This window comes from Saccopteryx bilineata, chromosome 2 (assembly GCF_036850765.1).
Source record: "Saccopteryx bilineata isolate mSacBil1 chromosome 2, mSacBil1_pri_phased_curated, whole genome shotgun sequence".
NCBI classification, from domain to species: domain Eukaryota; kingdom Metazoa; phylum Chordata; class Mammalia; order Chiroptera; family Emballonuridae; genus Saccopteryx; species Saccopteryx bilineata.
Genome location: NC_089491.1, coordinates 218,357,748 through 218,374,668, shown reverse-complemented (window position 1 = coordinate 218,374,668; position 16,921 = coordinate 218,357,748). Strand labels below are relative to the sequence as shown.

At 46.3% G+C, this 16,921-nt stretch overlaps 1 protein-coding gene across 5 annotated transcripts in view; it reads left to right on the top strand.

Moving 5' to 3' along the window:
* The window catches only part of DIP2A (disco interacting protein 2 homolog A), a 158,148-nt gene that overhangs the window by 129,783 nt on the left and 11,444 nt on the right, over positions 1–16,921 (top strand). For all 5 annotated transcript variants that reach the window (XM_066259129.1, XM_066259128.1, XM_066259127.1 and 2 more), the window contains 12 exons: positions 76–212; positions 691–771; positions 1,193–1,320; positions 6,406–6,520; positions 7,481–7,682; positions 8,565–8,674; positions 8,762–8,842; positions 8,958–9,081; positions 14,606–14,727; positions 14,895–15,006; positions 16,107–16,216; positions 16,713–16,843. In XM_066259129.1, coding sequence (XP_066115226.1) covers positions 76–212; positions 691–771; positions 1,193–1,320; positions 6,406–6,520; positions 7,481–7,682; positions 8,565–8,674; positions 8,762–8,842; positions 8,958–9,081; positions 14,606–14,727; positions 14,895–15,006; positions 16,107–16,216; positions 16,713–16,843 — 1,453 coding nt within the window. The remainder of the gene's footprint in view (positions 1–75; positions 213–690; positions 772–1,192; positions 1,321–6,405; positions 6,521–7,480; positions 7,683–8,564; positions 8,675–8,761; positions 8,843–8,957; positions 9,082–14,605; positions 14,728–14,894; positions 15,007–16,106; positions 16,217–16,712; positions 16,844–16,921) is intronic.

Genomic DNA, 16,921 nt, shown 5'->3' with positions numbered 1-16,921 from the left:
GCATGTATAGGTCATTATGGATGATCCACTTCAATGTATTTATGCTTTTAAGGTTTTTTTTCCTTCTGTTTTTAGCTAAGGTATGTGTTGTGAAGGTAGACGGTGTCCCATATCTTTGTAAAACTGATGAGGTTGGAGAAATATGTGTTGAGTCCAGTGCTACAGGCACAGCATACTACGGACTACTTGGGATCACAAAGAACATCTTTGAGGTTTGTACTTTATGTTGAAATTTAGTCCCGAGAACATCCATGGGGCACAGTGGTGGTAGGCCAGCCTCCTTGCCGTCTGCTTTGCTGGGTTAGCTCTAACTTAGGGTGCCCTTGCAGCCCAGGCAAGCCAGTGCATTCTGTGTTGGAGTTACTGGGGTGTCAGGAAAGCCCCGGGAGTTTCCACTCTTCCGGACAGGCATGGGGAGCATGGAGGTGAAGGGCTAAAGTAGGAACACAGGCCCGTGGGGACCACACTGTGTGCAGGGGCCCAAGGAGGGTCTCGTCAGCCAGTAGAGACTCTGGCCCTGGGGTAACCCCTTGTCCTCTGGACATATGGTGATGGCCCCACCTGAGAAATCATGCCCTGGCTGCCAGGCAGTGCAAATGCCAAGCTCTCCCACCTGCCCGCGGAGTCCTGGCAAGTTGGTTGGTTATCTGTGGACCACAGCCTGACTGTCCCCCTCTGTCCTCTGTGCAGACTGTCCCACTCACTGCGGAAGGAGCACCAGTCTCAGACAGACCATTCACTAGGACTGGGCTGCTAGGCTTCATCGGCCCTGTGAGTAGTCCTGCCACCCGACCTGGGTCCCCCACAGTCTTACCAATCAGGAGGGGATGCTGCCAGTATATAGTGGGCATCTAGAGGCCAGGATACTGTGCCATACCCCACAGTGCTCACCACAGAGTACTGTCAGCCCAAAATATCACTGGTGCCGAGTTTGGGAACCCTGCTCATAGTGCTATAGCATTCAGAGTCCTGTACATACTTCATCCAACCCTTCTTGTGCCAACTCCTTCCCTAGTTGCCCTTTTTCCCCCACCTGAGCCCACCAGGCTATAGGGCCCCTCATCCCCCAGTTGCCCCACCCAGGTTTCAGCTTTCACCATGTGTGGGACCTTGGTTTTCATGTGCTGTCAGCTCCCGTAGCAGGGCCTGAACCACATGGTCTCTGAGTCTTCATCGGCTTCTTTGCTTTCAGGATAACCTGGTCTTCGTTGTGGGCAAGCTGGATGGGCTTATGGTGGTCGGAGTTCGCAGACACAATGCAGACGACATTGTGGCCACTGCGCTGGCCGTGGAGCCCATGAAGTTTGTCTACAGAGGCAGGTGATGCACTCTGGGTCCCTGTGCTATGGCTTTAGGTCCTTTTTCCACCTAAGGTTGGCAAAGTCTGTTTGCAGTGGAAGGAAAGCCCAGTGATTTGAACAAACAATCTAAAAATTCCTGTTCTTCAGAGAAACCTCACAAAGAAAAGGGTAGTACTTGCAGCAAGGACTGCAGAGTTAGTGTCCTTGCTGTCCCCAGAGCTTGTGCGATCCTTCATAATGATGTGATCTGGATGTATAACTGGGCACAGGACTGGCACCACACCACAGAGGGAACCATGTGCGTGACCTCATAGTTGCAGATTGGGACACTCGGAACCATGTTCTCTGCAGCTAGAAGAGGCCGGTTTATTTTCTCCTCAGCTTTAGCAAGACATACAGAGACCCTGCCTTGCTCCTGGGATGGCATTAGTCTGAGTTTATGAATGTGTTAAGCATGAACTTTAAAGATTCTCATGTTCACTGAACAAATAAAATGACCTCTGGCCTAGGCCCCAGTGGCTGGGGACAAGAAGGGGAAACCCTGCCCAGCTCTCAAGCAATGTGTCTTGGGGGAAGCAACACCTTCTAGTTGGTCCACTCAGCTGGCTGAAATTTTATATTTTATTCTTCTCAGGAAGTGCTTACTCAAACCAAGGTGCTTATGAGCCTGGCCAGATCCTGCCTTTGAATATACCTTAAAGAAATCATCAGGGAATTCTGCCAAATGGTGGGTCAGCATGGGGTTGCTGGCCGTCCCCCAGGAAAGGATGATGCACATGGGATAAACACACAGAAGAGACCAGCAGGGCAGTCCTGTGGGTGCTTAGAGCCTTGGGCATCCCATGACTTCACTGCTGGTCCTCACAGTAGAAACTGAGGATAGCGCTGGTACAGGTGTTCCAGGGTAAAGTCAGGGCAGCCCATACCTCTTCTGGGTGAATTACAGAGGCTGCCTCCTTGCATGGCCACCAGAACCGGATGGTACCTAGAGGTAAAGGGCCTGTACTGAGCAGGTATCTGATGAGGTGATACCACCCTGGGTGACAGGCTGGGGTGTGGGACGATTGCTCTACAAGTGGACAGTAAAGCCTGTGTTTCCCCACCAGGGAAGAGCTTAAGGACCACATCGTCTTGAAATAGAATTTCAGGTTATTTTGTGTGTGCTACTGGCATATTAGTAACATGAAATGAGATCAAGAAACCATAACAGTTGTTTACACAAAGAGCACAATAGATGGAATAAATAGTAGAATAGATACAGCTAGAGAAAGAATTGATAAGCTAGAAAGTCAGATTAAGGAACTACTCAAGTTTAAGAAAATAGAAAATTTTAAATAAAAATTAAGAGAGATGGGGAGAAAGGAAGAAGGGCTGGCAATCTAGGTATTAGACTTGGGAGAGAAGGAGAGGGTGTCTGTAAAGTGGGAGGCTGGAGTTCTTTTAACTCGAAAAGGGTCCACACAGTGGATTTGGCTAGCCTCTCAACACGGGACCAGGCAGAGTATATCAGACTTCTCAGTACTGGGGCTTGTTCAAGAAGAATACAGTACAGTAATGTTTTAAAGTTTTTAAAAGGAATTTTTAATCTCGATCTTGTATTTATCCAAATTGTCACTTCATTGTGCAATTGGAATAAAAATATGCCTGGGTCTCTTAAGTTTCAGAACACTGGTCACAAAACGATCCTTTTTGTGGCAATACTTTCAGATGAGGGCTAAGAAACAAATTCAGGAAATGCTACAAGGTGTATGAAAGTAAGGAAAATTTAATACTGGGTAAAATTTATTGTATAAAAGAACGTGTGAATATATGTGTGTAAATGCACACCAGCCAAAGGAGAGAATAAGAAGATACTCCATAAAGACTGAGAATTAGAACCTCAGGTGTGTTAGCATGGTAGTTTGATGGGCAGACCAGCTTCTTGTCTTAATATCATCTAAAGTCTAAAAGAAGAAAAAGGCCATACAGAGAAAAGAACATGTTGAAATTCTTAAAGTAAGATGAGAAAAACAAGTCCAGTAAACATGAATCGATTAATTCAGTGAGAGACAGATATTTTTCTTTTTTTATTTAATTTATTGGGGTGACATTTATTCATTTATTTGCGCACTCATGTGTGTGTGTGTGTGTGTGTGTGTGAGAGAGAGAGAGAGAGAGAGAGAGAGAAAGAGAGAAAGAGAGAAAGAGAGAAAGGGATAGACAGGAAGGGATAGAGATGAAAAGCATCAATTCTCGCTGTGGCACCTTAGTTGTTCATTGATTGCTTTCTCATATGTGCCCTGACCAGGGGCCTCCAGCTGAGCCAGTGATCCCTCACTCAAGCCAGAGACCTTGTGCTTTAAGCCAGCGACATTTGGGCCATGGGACCATGTCTGTAGTCCCATACTCAAGCCAGTGACCTGAGCTCAAGATGGTAAGCCCTTGCTCAAGCCGGATGAGCCTACACTCAAGCCAGTGGCTTTGGGGCTTTGGACCTGGGTCCTCAGCATTCCAGGCCAATGCTCTATCCACTGTGCCACCACCTAGTCAGGCGGAGTGACATTGATTTATAAAATTATATAGTTTCAGGTTACAATTCTATAATACATCATCTGTATATTGTATTGTGTATTTACTGTCTCAAGTCAAGTCTCCTTCCATCACCATTTATTTCCCCGTCCCCTCTTCTAGCTCACCTCCACCCCCCTTTACCGCTGGTAGTTGCCATATTGTTGTCTGTGTTCATGAAGGGTTTTGTTTATTTGTTTCCTTAATCCCTTCACCTTTTTCTCCCAGCCTAGAATCCCCCTTCCTTCTGATAGTTGTCAGTCTGTTCTCTATCTTTGAGTCTGTTTCTGTTTTGTTAGTTTATTTTTGTTCATTAGATTCCATATATAAGTGAAATCATATGTACTTGTCTTTCTCTGACTGCCATATTTCACTTAGCATAATGTCAGGTTCATCCATGCTGTCACAAAGGGTAAGATTTCCTTCTTTTTTACAGCTGAGTAGTATTCTATTACATACATGTGCCACAGCTTTTTTTTTAATAGGACTTCCTAAGAATATTTTTAAAATTTATTTACTGATTTTTAGGGAGAGATAGAGACAGAAACATTGATCTGTTCCTGTATGTGCCCTGACCAGGAATTGAACTTACAACCTTTGTACATCAGGACAGCACTCTTACCAACCAAGCTATCCAGCCAGGGCAACCACAGCTTTTTTATCCACTAATCTACTGATGGACACTTGGGCTACTTCCAGATCTTGACTATTGTAAATAACGCTGCAACGAACATAGGGGTGCATATATTTTTTCAAATTCGTGTTTTGGGTTTCTTAAGATATATTCCAAGACATGGAATTGCTGAGTCATAAGGCAGTTCCACTTTTATTTATTTATTTATTTATTTACAGAGTCAGAGAGAGGGATAGACAGGGACAGATAGACAGGAACAGAGATGAGAAGCATCAATCATTAGTTTTTTGTTGCACATTGCAACACCTTAATTGTTCATTGATTGCTTTCTCATATGTGCCTTGACCGCGGGCCTTCAGCAGACCGAGTAACCCCTTGTTCGAGCCAGCGACCTTGGGCTCAAGCTGGTGAGCTTTGCTCAAACCAGATGAGCCCGTGCTCAAGGTGGCGACCTCAGGATCTCGAACCTGGGTCTTCCACATCCCAGTCCGACACTCTATACACTGTGCTACCGCCCGGTCAGGCCACTTTTAATTTTTTGAGGCAACTCTATACTGCTTTCCATAGTGGCTGCACCAGTCTGCATTCCCACCAATAGAGCATGAGGGTTCCCTTTTCTCCACATTCTTGCCAAAACTTGTTGATTTATTGATGGTAGTCATTCTGACAGGTGTGAGGTGATATCTCACTGTGGTTTTAATTTTCATTTTTCTGATTATTAGTGTCATTGAGCATCTTTTCATATGTCTATTGGCTGTCTTTATATCTTATTTGGAGAAGTGTCTATTCAGATCCTTTGTCCATTTCTTAATTTGATTACTTGACTTTTTGGTGTTATTTTATAATTTTTTTAAATGAATTTTGGATATTAAGCCTTTATCAGATGTGTCATTCTCCCAGTCAATGGGTTGTCTTTTCATTTTTTTGATGATTTCCTTTGCTGTGCAAAAACTTTTTAGTTTGATGTAGTCCCATCTGTTTATTTTTTTTTGTTTCCCTTGTCTGAAGCGATATATCAGAAAAAATATTGCTATGAGGAATGTCTGAGATTTTACTGCCTGTGTTTTCTTTTAGGATTTTTAGGGCTTTGAGTCTTAATATTTTTAAAAAATTATTTATTGACATTTTAGAGAGAGAGGAAGAGAGAGAGAGAAACACTGATTTGTTGTTCTACCTATTTATGTATTCATTGGTTAATTCTTGTATGCACCCTGACTGAGATTGAACCTGCAATTTTGGCAATCTTGGCATATCAAGACAATGCCCTAACCAACAGAGCTACCTGGCCTCAACTCTAATATCTAAGTCTTTAAGCCATTTTGAGTTTATTCTTGTGTGTGGTGTAAGAAGGTGGTCTAGTTCCTTTCTTTTTTTTATACCTGTCCAGTGTTTTCAACATCATTTACTGAACAGACTACTGTCTTTACCTCATTATATATGTTCTTGCCTCCTTTGTGAAATGTTAATTGACAATAAAGACATGGATTTATTTCTGGGCTCCCTAGTCTGTCTTACTGATCTGTATTTCTTTATATGCCAGTACTGTATGTAATGAGAGACAAATGTAATCAGTTAGATTAAAAATATAATTCATAGAACTTCTAGACAAAGATTTTTGCAGAAAGAAATGTATCACGTTATTAACATTACAATTAAGGAAAAAATTTAAACTGTGTGTCTGGTAATTTTGCTTTGCACCAGACTCCTCTCTGTTGGGTACATTTCCAGTCACATTTGAGGAGATGAAGTGACTGGTTACTTTTTAAATTCTGAACAGGGAGATTAGTGACTGGTTACTTTTTAAACCCCACTGTTTGACTCTAAACACTAGCACTTCAACATCTTCCTTTCAAGTGGGAAGATGTGTCTGCATTCCCTCTGGTATCCTTTGCCAGGTGGTCATTTTTGTTCTTCCTCCCCCAGGATTGCTGTGTTCTCTGTGACGGTGCTGCATGATGACCGGATTGTGCTCGTGGCTGAGCAGCGGCCAGATGCCTCCGAGGAGGACAGCTTCCAGTGGATGAGCCGTGTGCTGCAGGTGGGTGTGGTAGCATGCCCCTTCTCCTTCCAGCCTGTTGGTGTATAGTTCAGGCGAATCCACATGTCCCAGCATTCCCCACTCCACTCCTTCAGAGTAGATGGTGAGTCCCTGCTCCCGCTTGGTGTTTGAAATGTCCAGTGCCCCATGCTTACTCATGGGGATGACTTGTTGAGACTCATGGCTTCCCAGACTCGTTCTTCACTCTGTACTGCCAGTACACAGTAGGCACTAAATAAACATGTGGGTTTTTTTTCTTTTAGAGAGAGGAGAGACAAACAGGGAGTCCCAGAACAGTAGTCTGTACAGCCTCTAAAACTGACATTTCTGAGAGAACAGCTGGAGATGTTTTTCAGTTCTTTTTGCCCACAGGGCATATCCCACTTGGGATGGCCAAATCAAATCAACGAGTTTAAAGTCACTTTAAATAGACTCTCTCTGTGGGGCTGTGCTACCAACCTGATTCCAGTTCGGTTGAGCTAATTTGTTTTATTTTACTTTTAGTTGTCAGGGATAGCTTTTAAATTTCTTAAGTATTTTGTATATAAAATATGTATGTGGTTCCAAAGTCAAATTTGAAAGCAAAGTACTTTTCGAGGAGTACAGCTTCTGCCCCTATTCACTCTTCCCACAGGAGGTCATCTAATTAGGACGTCTTTCATGGGTTCTTTAACTTGCATTTTCTAATGTAAGTGGTTACAGGTTTATGAACGTGTATACAAGCGCTGTGTGTGTGTCTGTGTTAAATGATAGAAAGTGAACACACGTCTCTTTTCTCATTTAAAACAATGTCCTGGGTCACTGTGTCTCTCTGACTTCTGGGTTGGAACACCCTCACCCCAGTGGAATGACCAGCCATCTTCCTAGTAGCCATCATTCGGTCCGCATCTGCTCCAGTGCCGCTATGCAGTGTATCAGGTCTCAGATGAAGCCCCTCCTGGCCTGTGTTCTCCTTTGCAGGCCATTGACAGCATCCACCAGGTGGGCGTATACTGTCTGGCTCTGGTTCCTGCCAACACCTTACCCAAGGCTCCCCTTGGAGGAGTTCACATCTCTGAAGCCAAGCAGCGCTTTCTGGAGGGGATGCTGCACCCATGCAATGTGCTAATGTGCCCACACACCTGTGTCACCAACCTTCCTAAACCTCGCCAGAAACAGCCAGGTTAGTTGTGCAAATTAGTCTTAAGAAGGATGGTAGCCACAATCATCGCCAAATAGTGCAGCCCAGTTAGGATTAAGAGCCAGAGCAAGTGGCACACCAGGCCAGTCACCAGCTCCTCCCTCCTTGGAATTGAGCCAGGGAGGAAAGAACTTTACCACATTACCGGTATGGTGGTTTCCACTGTCTCTTAGAAACCATCTCAGTGGCTAATTGCAAGCCTGGCACCTTAGCTTTGGACAGTGAGGCATTGGCTCCCGGGGAGTAGACATGCCACCCAAGAGCAGACACAGCACACAGGGACTTAATGCGCCTATTTCGGCCACTGCAGTGCTCACGGTGGGCAGCCACGCCAGCGCCATGGCAGGGCAGGAGCACATGAGCTTCTCCCCTTGGCCCTGTGACCCCCACAGCCACAGGTTGACAGGACATGGGAAGTCTCAACAAATGGTCAGTTTTCCTTTCCCTGGTTTAACTATTATATATAGTTTTTCATTCTTTTGGTTATGTGAATTTTTAGTAAATGCTGGCTTCTCTTTTTCTGATTATTGAACACTAAAATATCCTTAAGTGAAATATATTTAACCAGGAAGATTTAATTTTCTGTTTTAAACGTAAAATACAGTAAAACAATGAAATATGTGAAGTTTAGTTGTGGCTAAGGTCAAATCATATCTCCCCCAGATATGTGCCATATGGTAAATTTTTCAATCTGGTATTACTTATATTTAAGAGAGAGACCTCTCTATCATTTAGCATAAACCTTATAGCTGGTTTCCTAAACATTTATATCATAGTGAAGAGTTGAATACCTAATTCAAATAAGAAGTGTGATATGTCAGTAGAAGTCATCAGCTTCTCATTCAGCATCCTCCCGATTTCTAGAGGTTGGACCAGCCTCCATGATTGTGGGGAATCTGGTTGCTGGGAAGAGAATTGCACAGGCCTCTGGGCGGGAGCTGGCTCACCTGGAGGACAGCGACCAGGCCAGGAAGGTAATGGGACAGTGCCTGGGAGGATGAGAAGGGCCCCCCTCCCCCCCACGTGAAGCTGTGGAGGACTGAGGTGGCCTCTTTGTGCAGTTCCTGTTCCTGCCTGATGTGCTGCAGTGGCGGGCCCACACCACTCCTGACCACCCACTCTTTCTGCTGCTCAACGCCAAGGTGAGCCAGCCCAGTGCCTGTGGGGGACAGTGGAGTGTGCACTGTGTATATGGGGTACCCAAGAAACACACCCTCTTCTCCCCAGCTCACTGTGACTCAATGATTACTTTCCTAGGGCACAGTGACAAGCACGGCAACCTGTGTCCAGCTGCACAGAAAGGCTGAAAGGGTGGCTGCTGCTCTGATGGAGAAGGCAAGACTGAGCATTGGGGACCATGTGGCTTTGGTCTACCCCCCAGGTAAGCACACCAAGACATCCCAAAATTCACCTGGCCTCCTCCTCCACATACACCCATGTGCCTTGGGTCTTCTCTCATGGGACAGTCCCATTGGTGCTGGTGTCGTGGTTGCTTCCCAGAAGACTGTTGCAGGGACTCTGGTGGGCTCCCGGGTACAGTCCTGTACCACTGCCACCACAAGTGTCCAGCTTCTGAAACTTGACATTGGGTCTTGGTAGTTACAGTTTGCTTCTTTACATGTCTGTGTCAGCTTGTAAGTAACTGTAATCTAACTGTGATTAGACTTGAACTCTTTTAGTATAGCCTTTATTATCCTTTTGGCTTTTCGTCTAGCTGTCTTTCCCTATCTCTCCCATACATTTTATTTTTATAAAGCAAACACCCTTGTTACTACCAGCCAAGTCATGAAATAGATCTTTGCCAGGTACCCAGAAATCCTTTTGCCTTCTGTCCCAACCACAGCCTTTCCTGTCCTCCAAAAGTAGTCTTTCTCCTGACTCCTGGAGTCATCCTCTTTATAGTTTGATTTCTAGACATAGTTTAGTCTGCCAATGTTCCTTAAATTTGATATATTTTTTTAAGTCTCTTTTAATCTACAGGCTACCCTCTTTTCCTCCTTCCTTACACTATATCTACTAAAGACCCACATGACCCTGCAAGTCAGCATGTTTCCTGGGTGCTGTACTCTCTACAGATTGGCAGCTGGAGCCAGACACCAGGTCAGACACATGCTCCAGTCCCTTGCCGGGACTGTAAGTGGTATTGAGCTATTTCATCAGAAACCACATGGGTTGTCTCTCATTTTGTAGTATTAGCAGCCATTGGTGCTCAATATTCCACATTCTGAATTCAATTGGGGTCAAAACAGTGAGATTCTTTTATTTCTTTTTTATTTATTAGCCATAAAACTAATAAGCAGACATTTTCCTTCATCTAATGTTTGGTCACCTAGTGGTAGAAGTTATACAGGAAAGGTGGAAGAAGTTTTTTTTTCTTCCATCAGTTTTCAATAAACTGAATTTTGTTTTCTAACATACTTCAGAGGTTGACCAGTCATTATGAACTCATTAAGTTTAAGCATATTTTTGGGTTTCCATTCTTTGCAGTTGTTTTCTTTATTGAAGCTCAGATTGTCCCATCTTTGGCCAGTAGGAACCTCTTCTGGCTTGCTCTGATGTCCTTTGGCTTCCTTGCTGTGGATGTGCCTGGGGGCCCCAGGCCCATTTGTGCTAATCCTGACCCAGCCCCTGAATCAGTGATTTCTCCAGGGAGCCCAGTACCAGTGCTCCCAGAACAAGTCTGACTAACATTTTCTTTCCCCGAGTATCTTAAGGATGTTACTGCATTTTCTCCTGGACCTAAAGTGTTAACAAATTTGATGACAGTCTAATTTTCTTTCTCTTACGAGTCACTTGCTGTTTTTTTCCAGGTACCTAAAGGGAACTTTTTCTTTTCTTAAAGTCCAGGATGTAGTTTTGATATTAGTTGGTATGGGTCAACATTCTCATGTACTGTATAATGTATAAGGAAGGTATTTTCAATAGGCAGCATCAATTATTTATTTATTTATTTAAATTTCAGCCCCTGGTGTGTTTCTCAGTTGGTCAGAATGTCATCCTGATAAACCAGGGTTGCTGGTTTGATCCCCAGTCAGGGCACATACAAGACTCAACCAGTGAATGCATAAATAAGTGGAACAACAAGTCATTCTCTGTCTCTCTCTCTGTCTGTCTCTCCCTACCTTCTTTCTTCCTCTCTCTAAAATCAATCAATAAAATTTTTTAAATTTTTTTCTTAATTTTAAGAAAGTTTTCTAGAATCAGTTTTTTCTATTTGTTGTCTTCCCTTCCTTTGACTTTCTGTTCTCCTGCGCTCATGTGTTAAATCTTTGTCTTAAGTGGTGGTCATTTCTGTTGAGATGTTTCTGTTTCTTACTCAATTTCTCTGAGCTCTAACAGTCGTCCCGTCCCCCCCCCCCCCCCCCCCCCCCCCCCCGGCTCTGACTGAGGTCTGTCTCTGAGCTCTAACAGTCCCCTCCCCTCTGACTGAGGTCTGTCTCTGAGCTCTAACAGTCCCCTCCCCTCTGACTGAGGTCTGTCTCTGAACTCTAACAGTCCCCTCCCCTCTGACTGAGGTCTGTCTCTGAGCTCTAACAGCCCCCCCCCTGACTGAGGTCTGTCTCTGAGCTCTAACAGTCCCCTCCCCTCTGACTGAGGTCTGTCTCTGAGCTCTAACAGTCCCCCCCAGCTCTGACTGAGGTCTGTCTCTGAGCTCTAACAGTCCCCCCAGCTCTGACTGAGATCTGTCTCTGAGCTCTAACAGTCCCCTCCCCTCTGACTGAGGTCTGTCTCTGAGCTCTAACAGTCCCCCCCCCTCTGACTGAGGTCTGTCTCTGAGCTCTAACAGCCCCCCCCCGGCTCTGACTGAGGTCTGTCTGTTGTCTTTATTTGCTCTTGTGCTTCTTCTGCTTTCATTTCATTTTTTGAAATGATTTTTATAATTTTTAGTTCTTTCTCATTTTTTATTTTTCTCTAATACTGATGTTATTTTATGTCTTGTTTCACAATATAGTTTAGCACATTTTAAAATAGTTACAGTTTTTATCTGCTGTCTGTATAACTTTGTGAAGATGTGACCTCGTGTAGCTAGCTTTCCAATGTCTCCAACTCTGTCCCCTCCCCAGTCTACTGTGCCTGCCCCCTTCGTTCCTCCTTGTCACTTGTCTTGTCTCTACACCCTTGATGTGCTCTCCCCTCCTAGCAGTGTCTTCTGTGGGGTGCCCTGCCTGTTGTTGGGGTAAATTGCTGCTCTTACACTCTTGCCAGTGAATGATGGATGGATGGTTTCCTTTCCTCTTCCTGCTTTCTGATTATATCCACAATTTTGGAAACAAATGCCAGTGATACCCCCAACCAGGAGAACGACATTGTTTTCTACAGGGTGCTCCCTGTCCCCCCTGCTCCCTCCCCGAACTTAGACTTTCAGAAATCTTCATTTGTCCCTCCCTCCTTTTTGTTCCCCACTCTTCACTTTACTGAGGGCATCTGGTTTCCCTCTGAGTTTCTTGTATGGCTGCCAGCAGGCTGTTTTCTCCCAGCTCTGGCACATGGGTGACACATACTCGGCATGCCGTTCTCTTCCCTGCAACCGTGCCTCAGCTGGAGCAGGAGCCACGCTCTTGGTTTCTTTGGTGTGTAGGTGCTGGTGCATCACCTTTCCCCCTTCACAAGTTTGCCGTTGTTTTGCCTAGAAGTTAGGGATTTTATCGGGATGTGCCCCAGTGTGGGTCCTTTCTCACTTGGCTGCCCATTTTAATCTACAGACTCTCCTTTTATCTTAGGAAAGTGTTCTTTTCATTACTTCCTTTTTCCTCTTTTTTTTTTTTTTTTTTTTTTTTGCTTTTGGAACTCCTATAACTCACTTTGTGGATGTCTTTTGCAAGTCTTGGATCTTCTCTGTGGTGACAATCTTGTGTGTCTGCTCTGTGCTGACATCATTCTTACTTGACCTCCAGGGTTTCTGTCTAGGTCCCCTTTTTAGCTTATCTGGTGGGACTCCTGCTGCTGGTGAGAGCTGGGAGGCCTCAGCCCTGGGCAGTTGCCATGGAGTGTAGACTTTGTGTGGCCACCCACCCACATGCTCCCCTGCCCAAGAGCCTGGCTTATTTCTTGACACAGATACTCCAGAACTTCCACTGGCATTACAGCTGCTTCTATTCTTCCAGTCCCTGGAATAGGAGGTTATTTTTCTCCAGGGTGATTGTAACTCCCTGGTTTTCAAGGCACTTACAGAGCAGCTCAGTGTACGGTGAGCATTTCCCTGGCTGAGAGGAGATGGGGACACAGCCAGCAGGTGCCATCTCTCCCCTACCCCCTCGAGGTCCACACTGGCACATGCTAAGGGTCTGGGAGGATGTGAGCACATCCTGGGCCCAAGGCTGGGGCTGCAGGCATGTGACATAAAGGCATACTCTGGAGGGTGGGATTAAAGTAGTGGGGTGTGGGAGAATTATTGCCTTAAATGCCACATCACAGAATAAGGAAACAGACCGTGCCATCCTGATAATTGAGACTCTGATAATTGAGACTGAGTGATGACAATGGCTGATGCTTTTCTATAGTTTGGGACATGGTTGACACTGATCATAAAAATGTTTAATGAAAAATGAAACTGCATGGTGACTGACATTCTAAGTTTACATTTTAAACACTGACCATCAGGCAGAGGGTAGACTAGCGGGAAGGCCCAGACTCCCAGTGGTTCCGGTGCTCTGCAGAGGCACAGGTGTGTGTGTCGTCTGGTTCTTGGACAATCCAAGACTGTTTTCCAGTTCTCAAAGGGGCATGGGACCCCAGCGATGAAGGAGCCACGCTCTCTGGAAGCGGCAGAAGGGTGGGGCTGGCATATTGCTGGTGATGCTGGGAGAAGAGGAAAGTTGCAGGGACAGCTGGAGCTGTGCTGGCTCACAAAGTGAGTTCCTGCTGATACCTCTCTGTGTTCAGTTTTTTGATGTGTTTGTGGTACGGTGGCAGATTGACCATTCTGGGTGTGAGAATACTCACGTGTGTTGGAGCCTACTCTGTGCCAGCCCTCAGGGTGGTCTTCATTTGATCCTCCCAGCTGCCCACAGGCATAGAGCAGATGGGTGGTCCTGTGGCAACAGTGCTGGTGGGACCAGTCCGGCCTGGTGGGTGGGCTCAGGCTAATTACCATGCTGAGCTGCCTCTGACCCCAATGGTCACATTCCTAGTTACTGGTTGGTCTTGTAATCTGGTGAAATCCACGAACTGGGTTAAACATGGCATATTTAGCTTGACTCTAGAATTAAAACAGCCTGAGACTCTGATGTCTTATAGCCTGAGGAGGCAGGTGGGGCCGTGTCTGGTTTAAGGACAGCATCTAGAAAGGCCTCCAGGGTGTGGGGGACAGGTATTCTCAAGTCAAACTGAGTTTAAGAAGAGAAAGTGTGTTTTAAGTGTGGTACAATTCTCCATGAGTGTTAATTATAGGGAATTTTAAACATATAGAAAGATGAAGGAACAGTGTAGTAGTTTGCATTACATTGTGTGGGTGAGAGCGAGACAGGGACATCCTAGCCTGTCCCCAGGGATGTGGGCCGCCCTGCACATGTGTGGCAAAGAAATACGGGGCCTCTGTGTGCTGACCCTGCTCCCATGTTCCTGTGTCTCCTCTCGGGCATAGCTTGACCCTCAAAGGTTTACGGTCCTTGCTCCCCCACCCCATGTCCACCTCGTGCATGCATATAGTTGTCAGAGCTCACTACTAGGCCTGGGCTGCCCCCCCCCCCCAGTCTCCAAGGTCTGTGGGGAGTCTGCCTGGAGTAGGAATAGCTTCTGGCCCTCTCTAACAGCATTGTGTTTGATACATTTCACTAGTTGGGGCAGTAGCCGCTTTAACAGGTAAAGCCTATTGTGTCCTCCTGTTTATTCCATTGTTTGATGACACTAGATGTGGTGAGCTGCATTCAACCCCACACTTACCCTATGACCATGTGTCTCCCCAGGGGTGGACCTCATTGCTGCCTTCTATGGCTGCCTGTACTGTGGTTGCGTGCCCGTCACTGTGAGGCCCCCACACCCCCAGAACCTTGCCACCACACTTCCCACCGTCAAGATGATTGTGGAGGTGAGTGTGTGCTGTGGCCCCACAGGGCAGACCTAATCATGGGCCCATGAGCTGGTTGGACCAAGGGTCTCCTCTCCTCCCAGCATCTGGTTATCTCATCTGGCCCTGCACAGGGATTTGCTCCCAGGCAGGTGTCTCACTGTGCCTTTGATCCCTGTGCGCTGCAGGTCAGCAAGTCGGTGTGTGTCCTCACCACGCAGGCCATCATGCGGCTGCTCAAGTCCAAGGAAGCAGCAGCCACTGTGGACATCAAGACCTGGCCTACCATTCTAGATACAGGTACATGCCTTCAACACCGTTGGCATGCGTGCAGGTCCCCATCAGGATGAGCCCTCTTTTCTTTCATTGTTTTAGGGATTGTATTGTCATCCAAAATGAGTTAGGAAAGAGCCGCTGAAGTAAATGGTGAGGAGGCTGCTAAAAGGAGCCTGGTGGCTCATTCCTGGCAGCGTGTGTTCACTGCCAGAGCTGGGCATACAGCACAGAGGGAGACAGCAAGCACCACACCATCACTCCTGCAGGGTCTCTGCCACCAATGGGGAGGGAAGAGCCCTGTCTGAGGCCTGTGTGCCTGTGGCCCACAGCTCCCACCACTGCCTCTCATGCCCGCACAGGGCTTGACATTTGTGAGAACATGGACATTCCTGTAGTGTGTGTGAACATACACTTATACACACACACCTCATCCTTGTCACTGGTGAATGCTGCCTCACCTCATGAAATGCTTATGGGTCAACTGAGAAGGGCTGTAAACGCCCATCCCTCTGCCTTGTCCTGTCAGGTCAGCCTAGGGCTGAGAGTGTCTCCCCTGGGCCTCATCAAGGTACCTCAAATGAGTAGTGATGCACAGATTCCTTTGGAGACTTGAGATGTGCAGTTATATGGGTACCAGGCAATGAGCAAACAGGGTTCCTTTTACCCATTACACCTGTCTGCCCTTGCACTCCAGGGCGCTGCCTGTGAGAGGAGGTTAGGGACTGTTGTCTGGTCAGCTGCCTGACCCCATCAATAGGCTTGGGAGCATGTCCCTGATGCTCTCACTGGCCAGAGTTCTTGTTGATCCTGGCTCACCCAGCTTCTGTGACCTGTGCTCTCCTCTGACCTTCCCACTGGTGGTCAGAGGACTCCCCTGCAGCTCTCAAGGCCTGTCTCTTCCCCTTCACATCCACCTTGCTTACTGTTCCTGTCCCATACTGTCATGGTGGGTCCATGTGACATTTCCTTGAGGGTTGAAGTAAGCTTCCCCACTCACGTACACAGCCCGTTTTCCCCTAGCCTAACATCTGTTCTGAGCATGCTCACCAGGACTCCCTGGTAGAAATCATGTCTCATCTCTTCTTGTAGGCTGAATAGTGTTAACAGATGTCTCCCGTTAACAGATGACATACCGAAAAAGAAGGTGGCTAATGTATACAGGCCTCCCTCCCCAGATGTGCTGGCATACCTGGACTTCAGTGTGTCGACTACAGGGATCTTAGCAGGTGTGAAGGTAGGTCCTTTGATGATAGCTCCTGCTTCTTCAGCCCCTGACACAGGGGTGAGTAGAAAGGGTGTTGGGTGCGGGTATGTGCAGGCCCTTCCTCTCACCCAGATCCTGAAGCAACAGTGTTCTTCCTTAAAGTTTGTGTTTAATACCAGTAAACTCCAAAGTTGGGTTAGCCTGAGAGTAATGTATATGTTGATGTTTTGTGGTGATGTCTGTATTTTCAGATTTATGGTTGACTGGCCTCGGGGAGCAGATGGCTTTTCTGAGTTCATCTCTATCAGGAGCCAAGTGCTTCATTAAAATTTTTTATTATCCTGAAATCTTACAAAGAAGATTTTCAATGTGCCATTTCCTGGGTATTATTTTTTTGTGTGTGGGATTGTAAGCCACCTATCCTATAAGGAAGCAAATGTGTCTGGCCATTGGGGACAGCAGGCACTGTTGTTAATCTCTTTCTGCCTGCACATCACTGAACAGACCTTGTATTTTACGCCCTAAGATGTCACATGCAGCCACTAGTGCTTTGTGCCGCTCCATCAAGCTGCAGTGTGAGCTGTACCCTTCTCGGCAGATCGCCATCTGCCTTGACCCCTACTGTGGCCTTGGCTTCGCCCTGTGGTGTCTGTGCAGGTGAGTGCGCAGGTAGAATGTATAGGTGAGCATATGGGAAGAGTGTGCAGGTGATGAAGTGGATGAAGTATGCGGTGA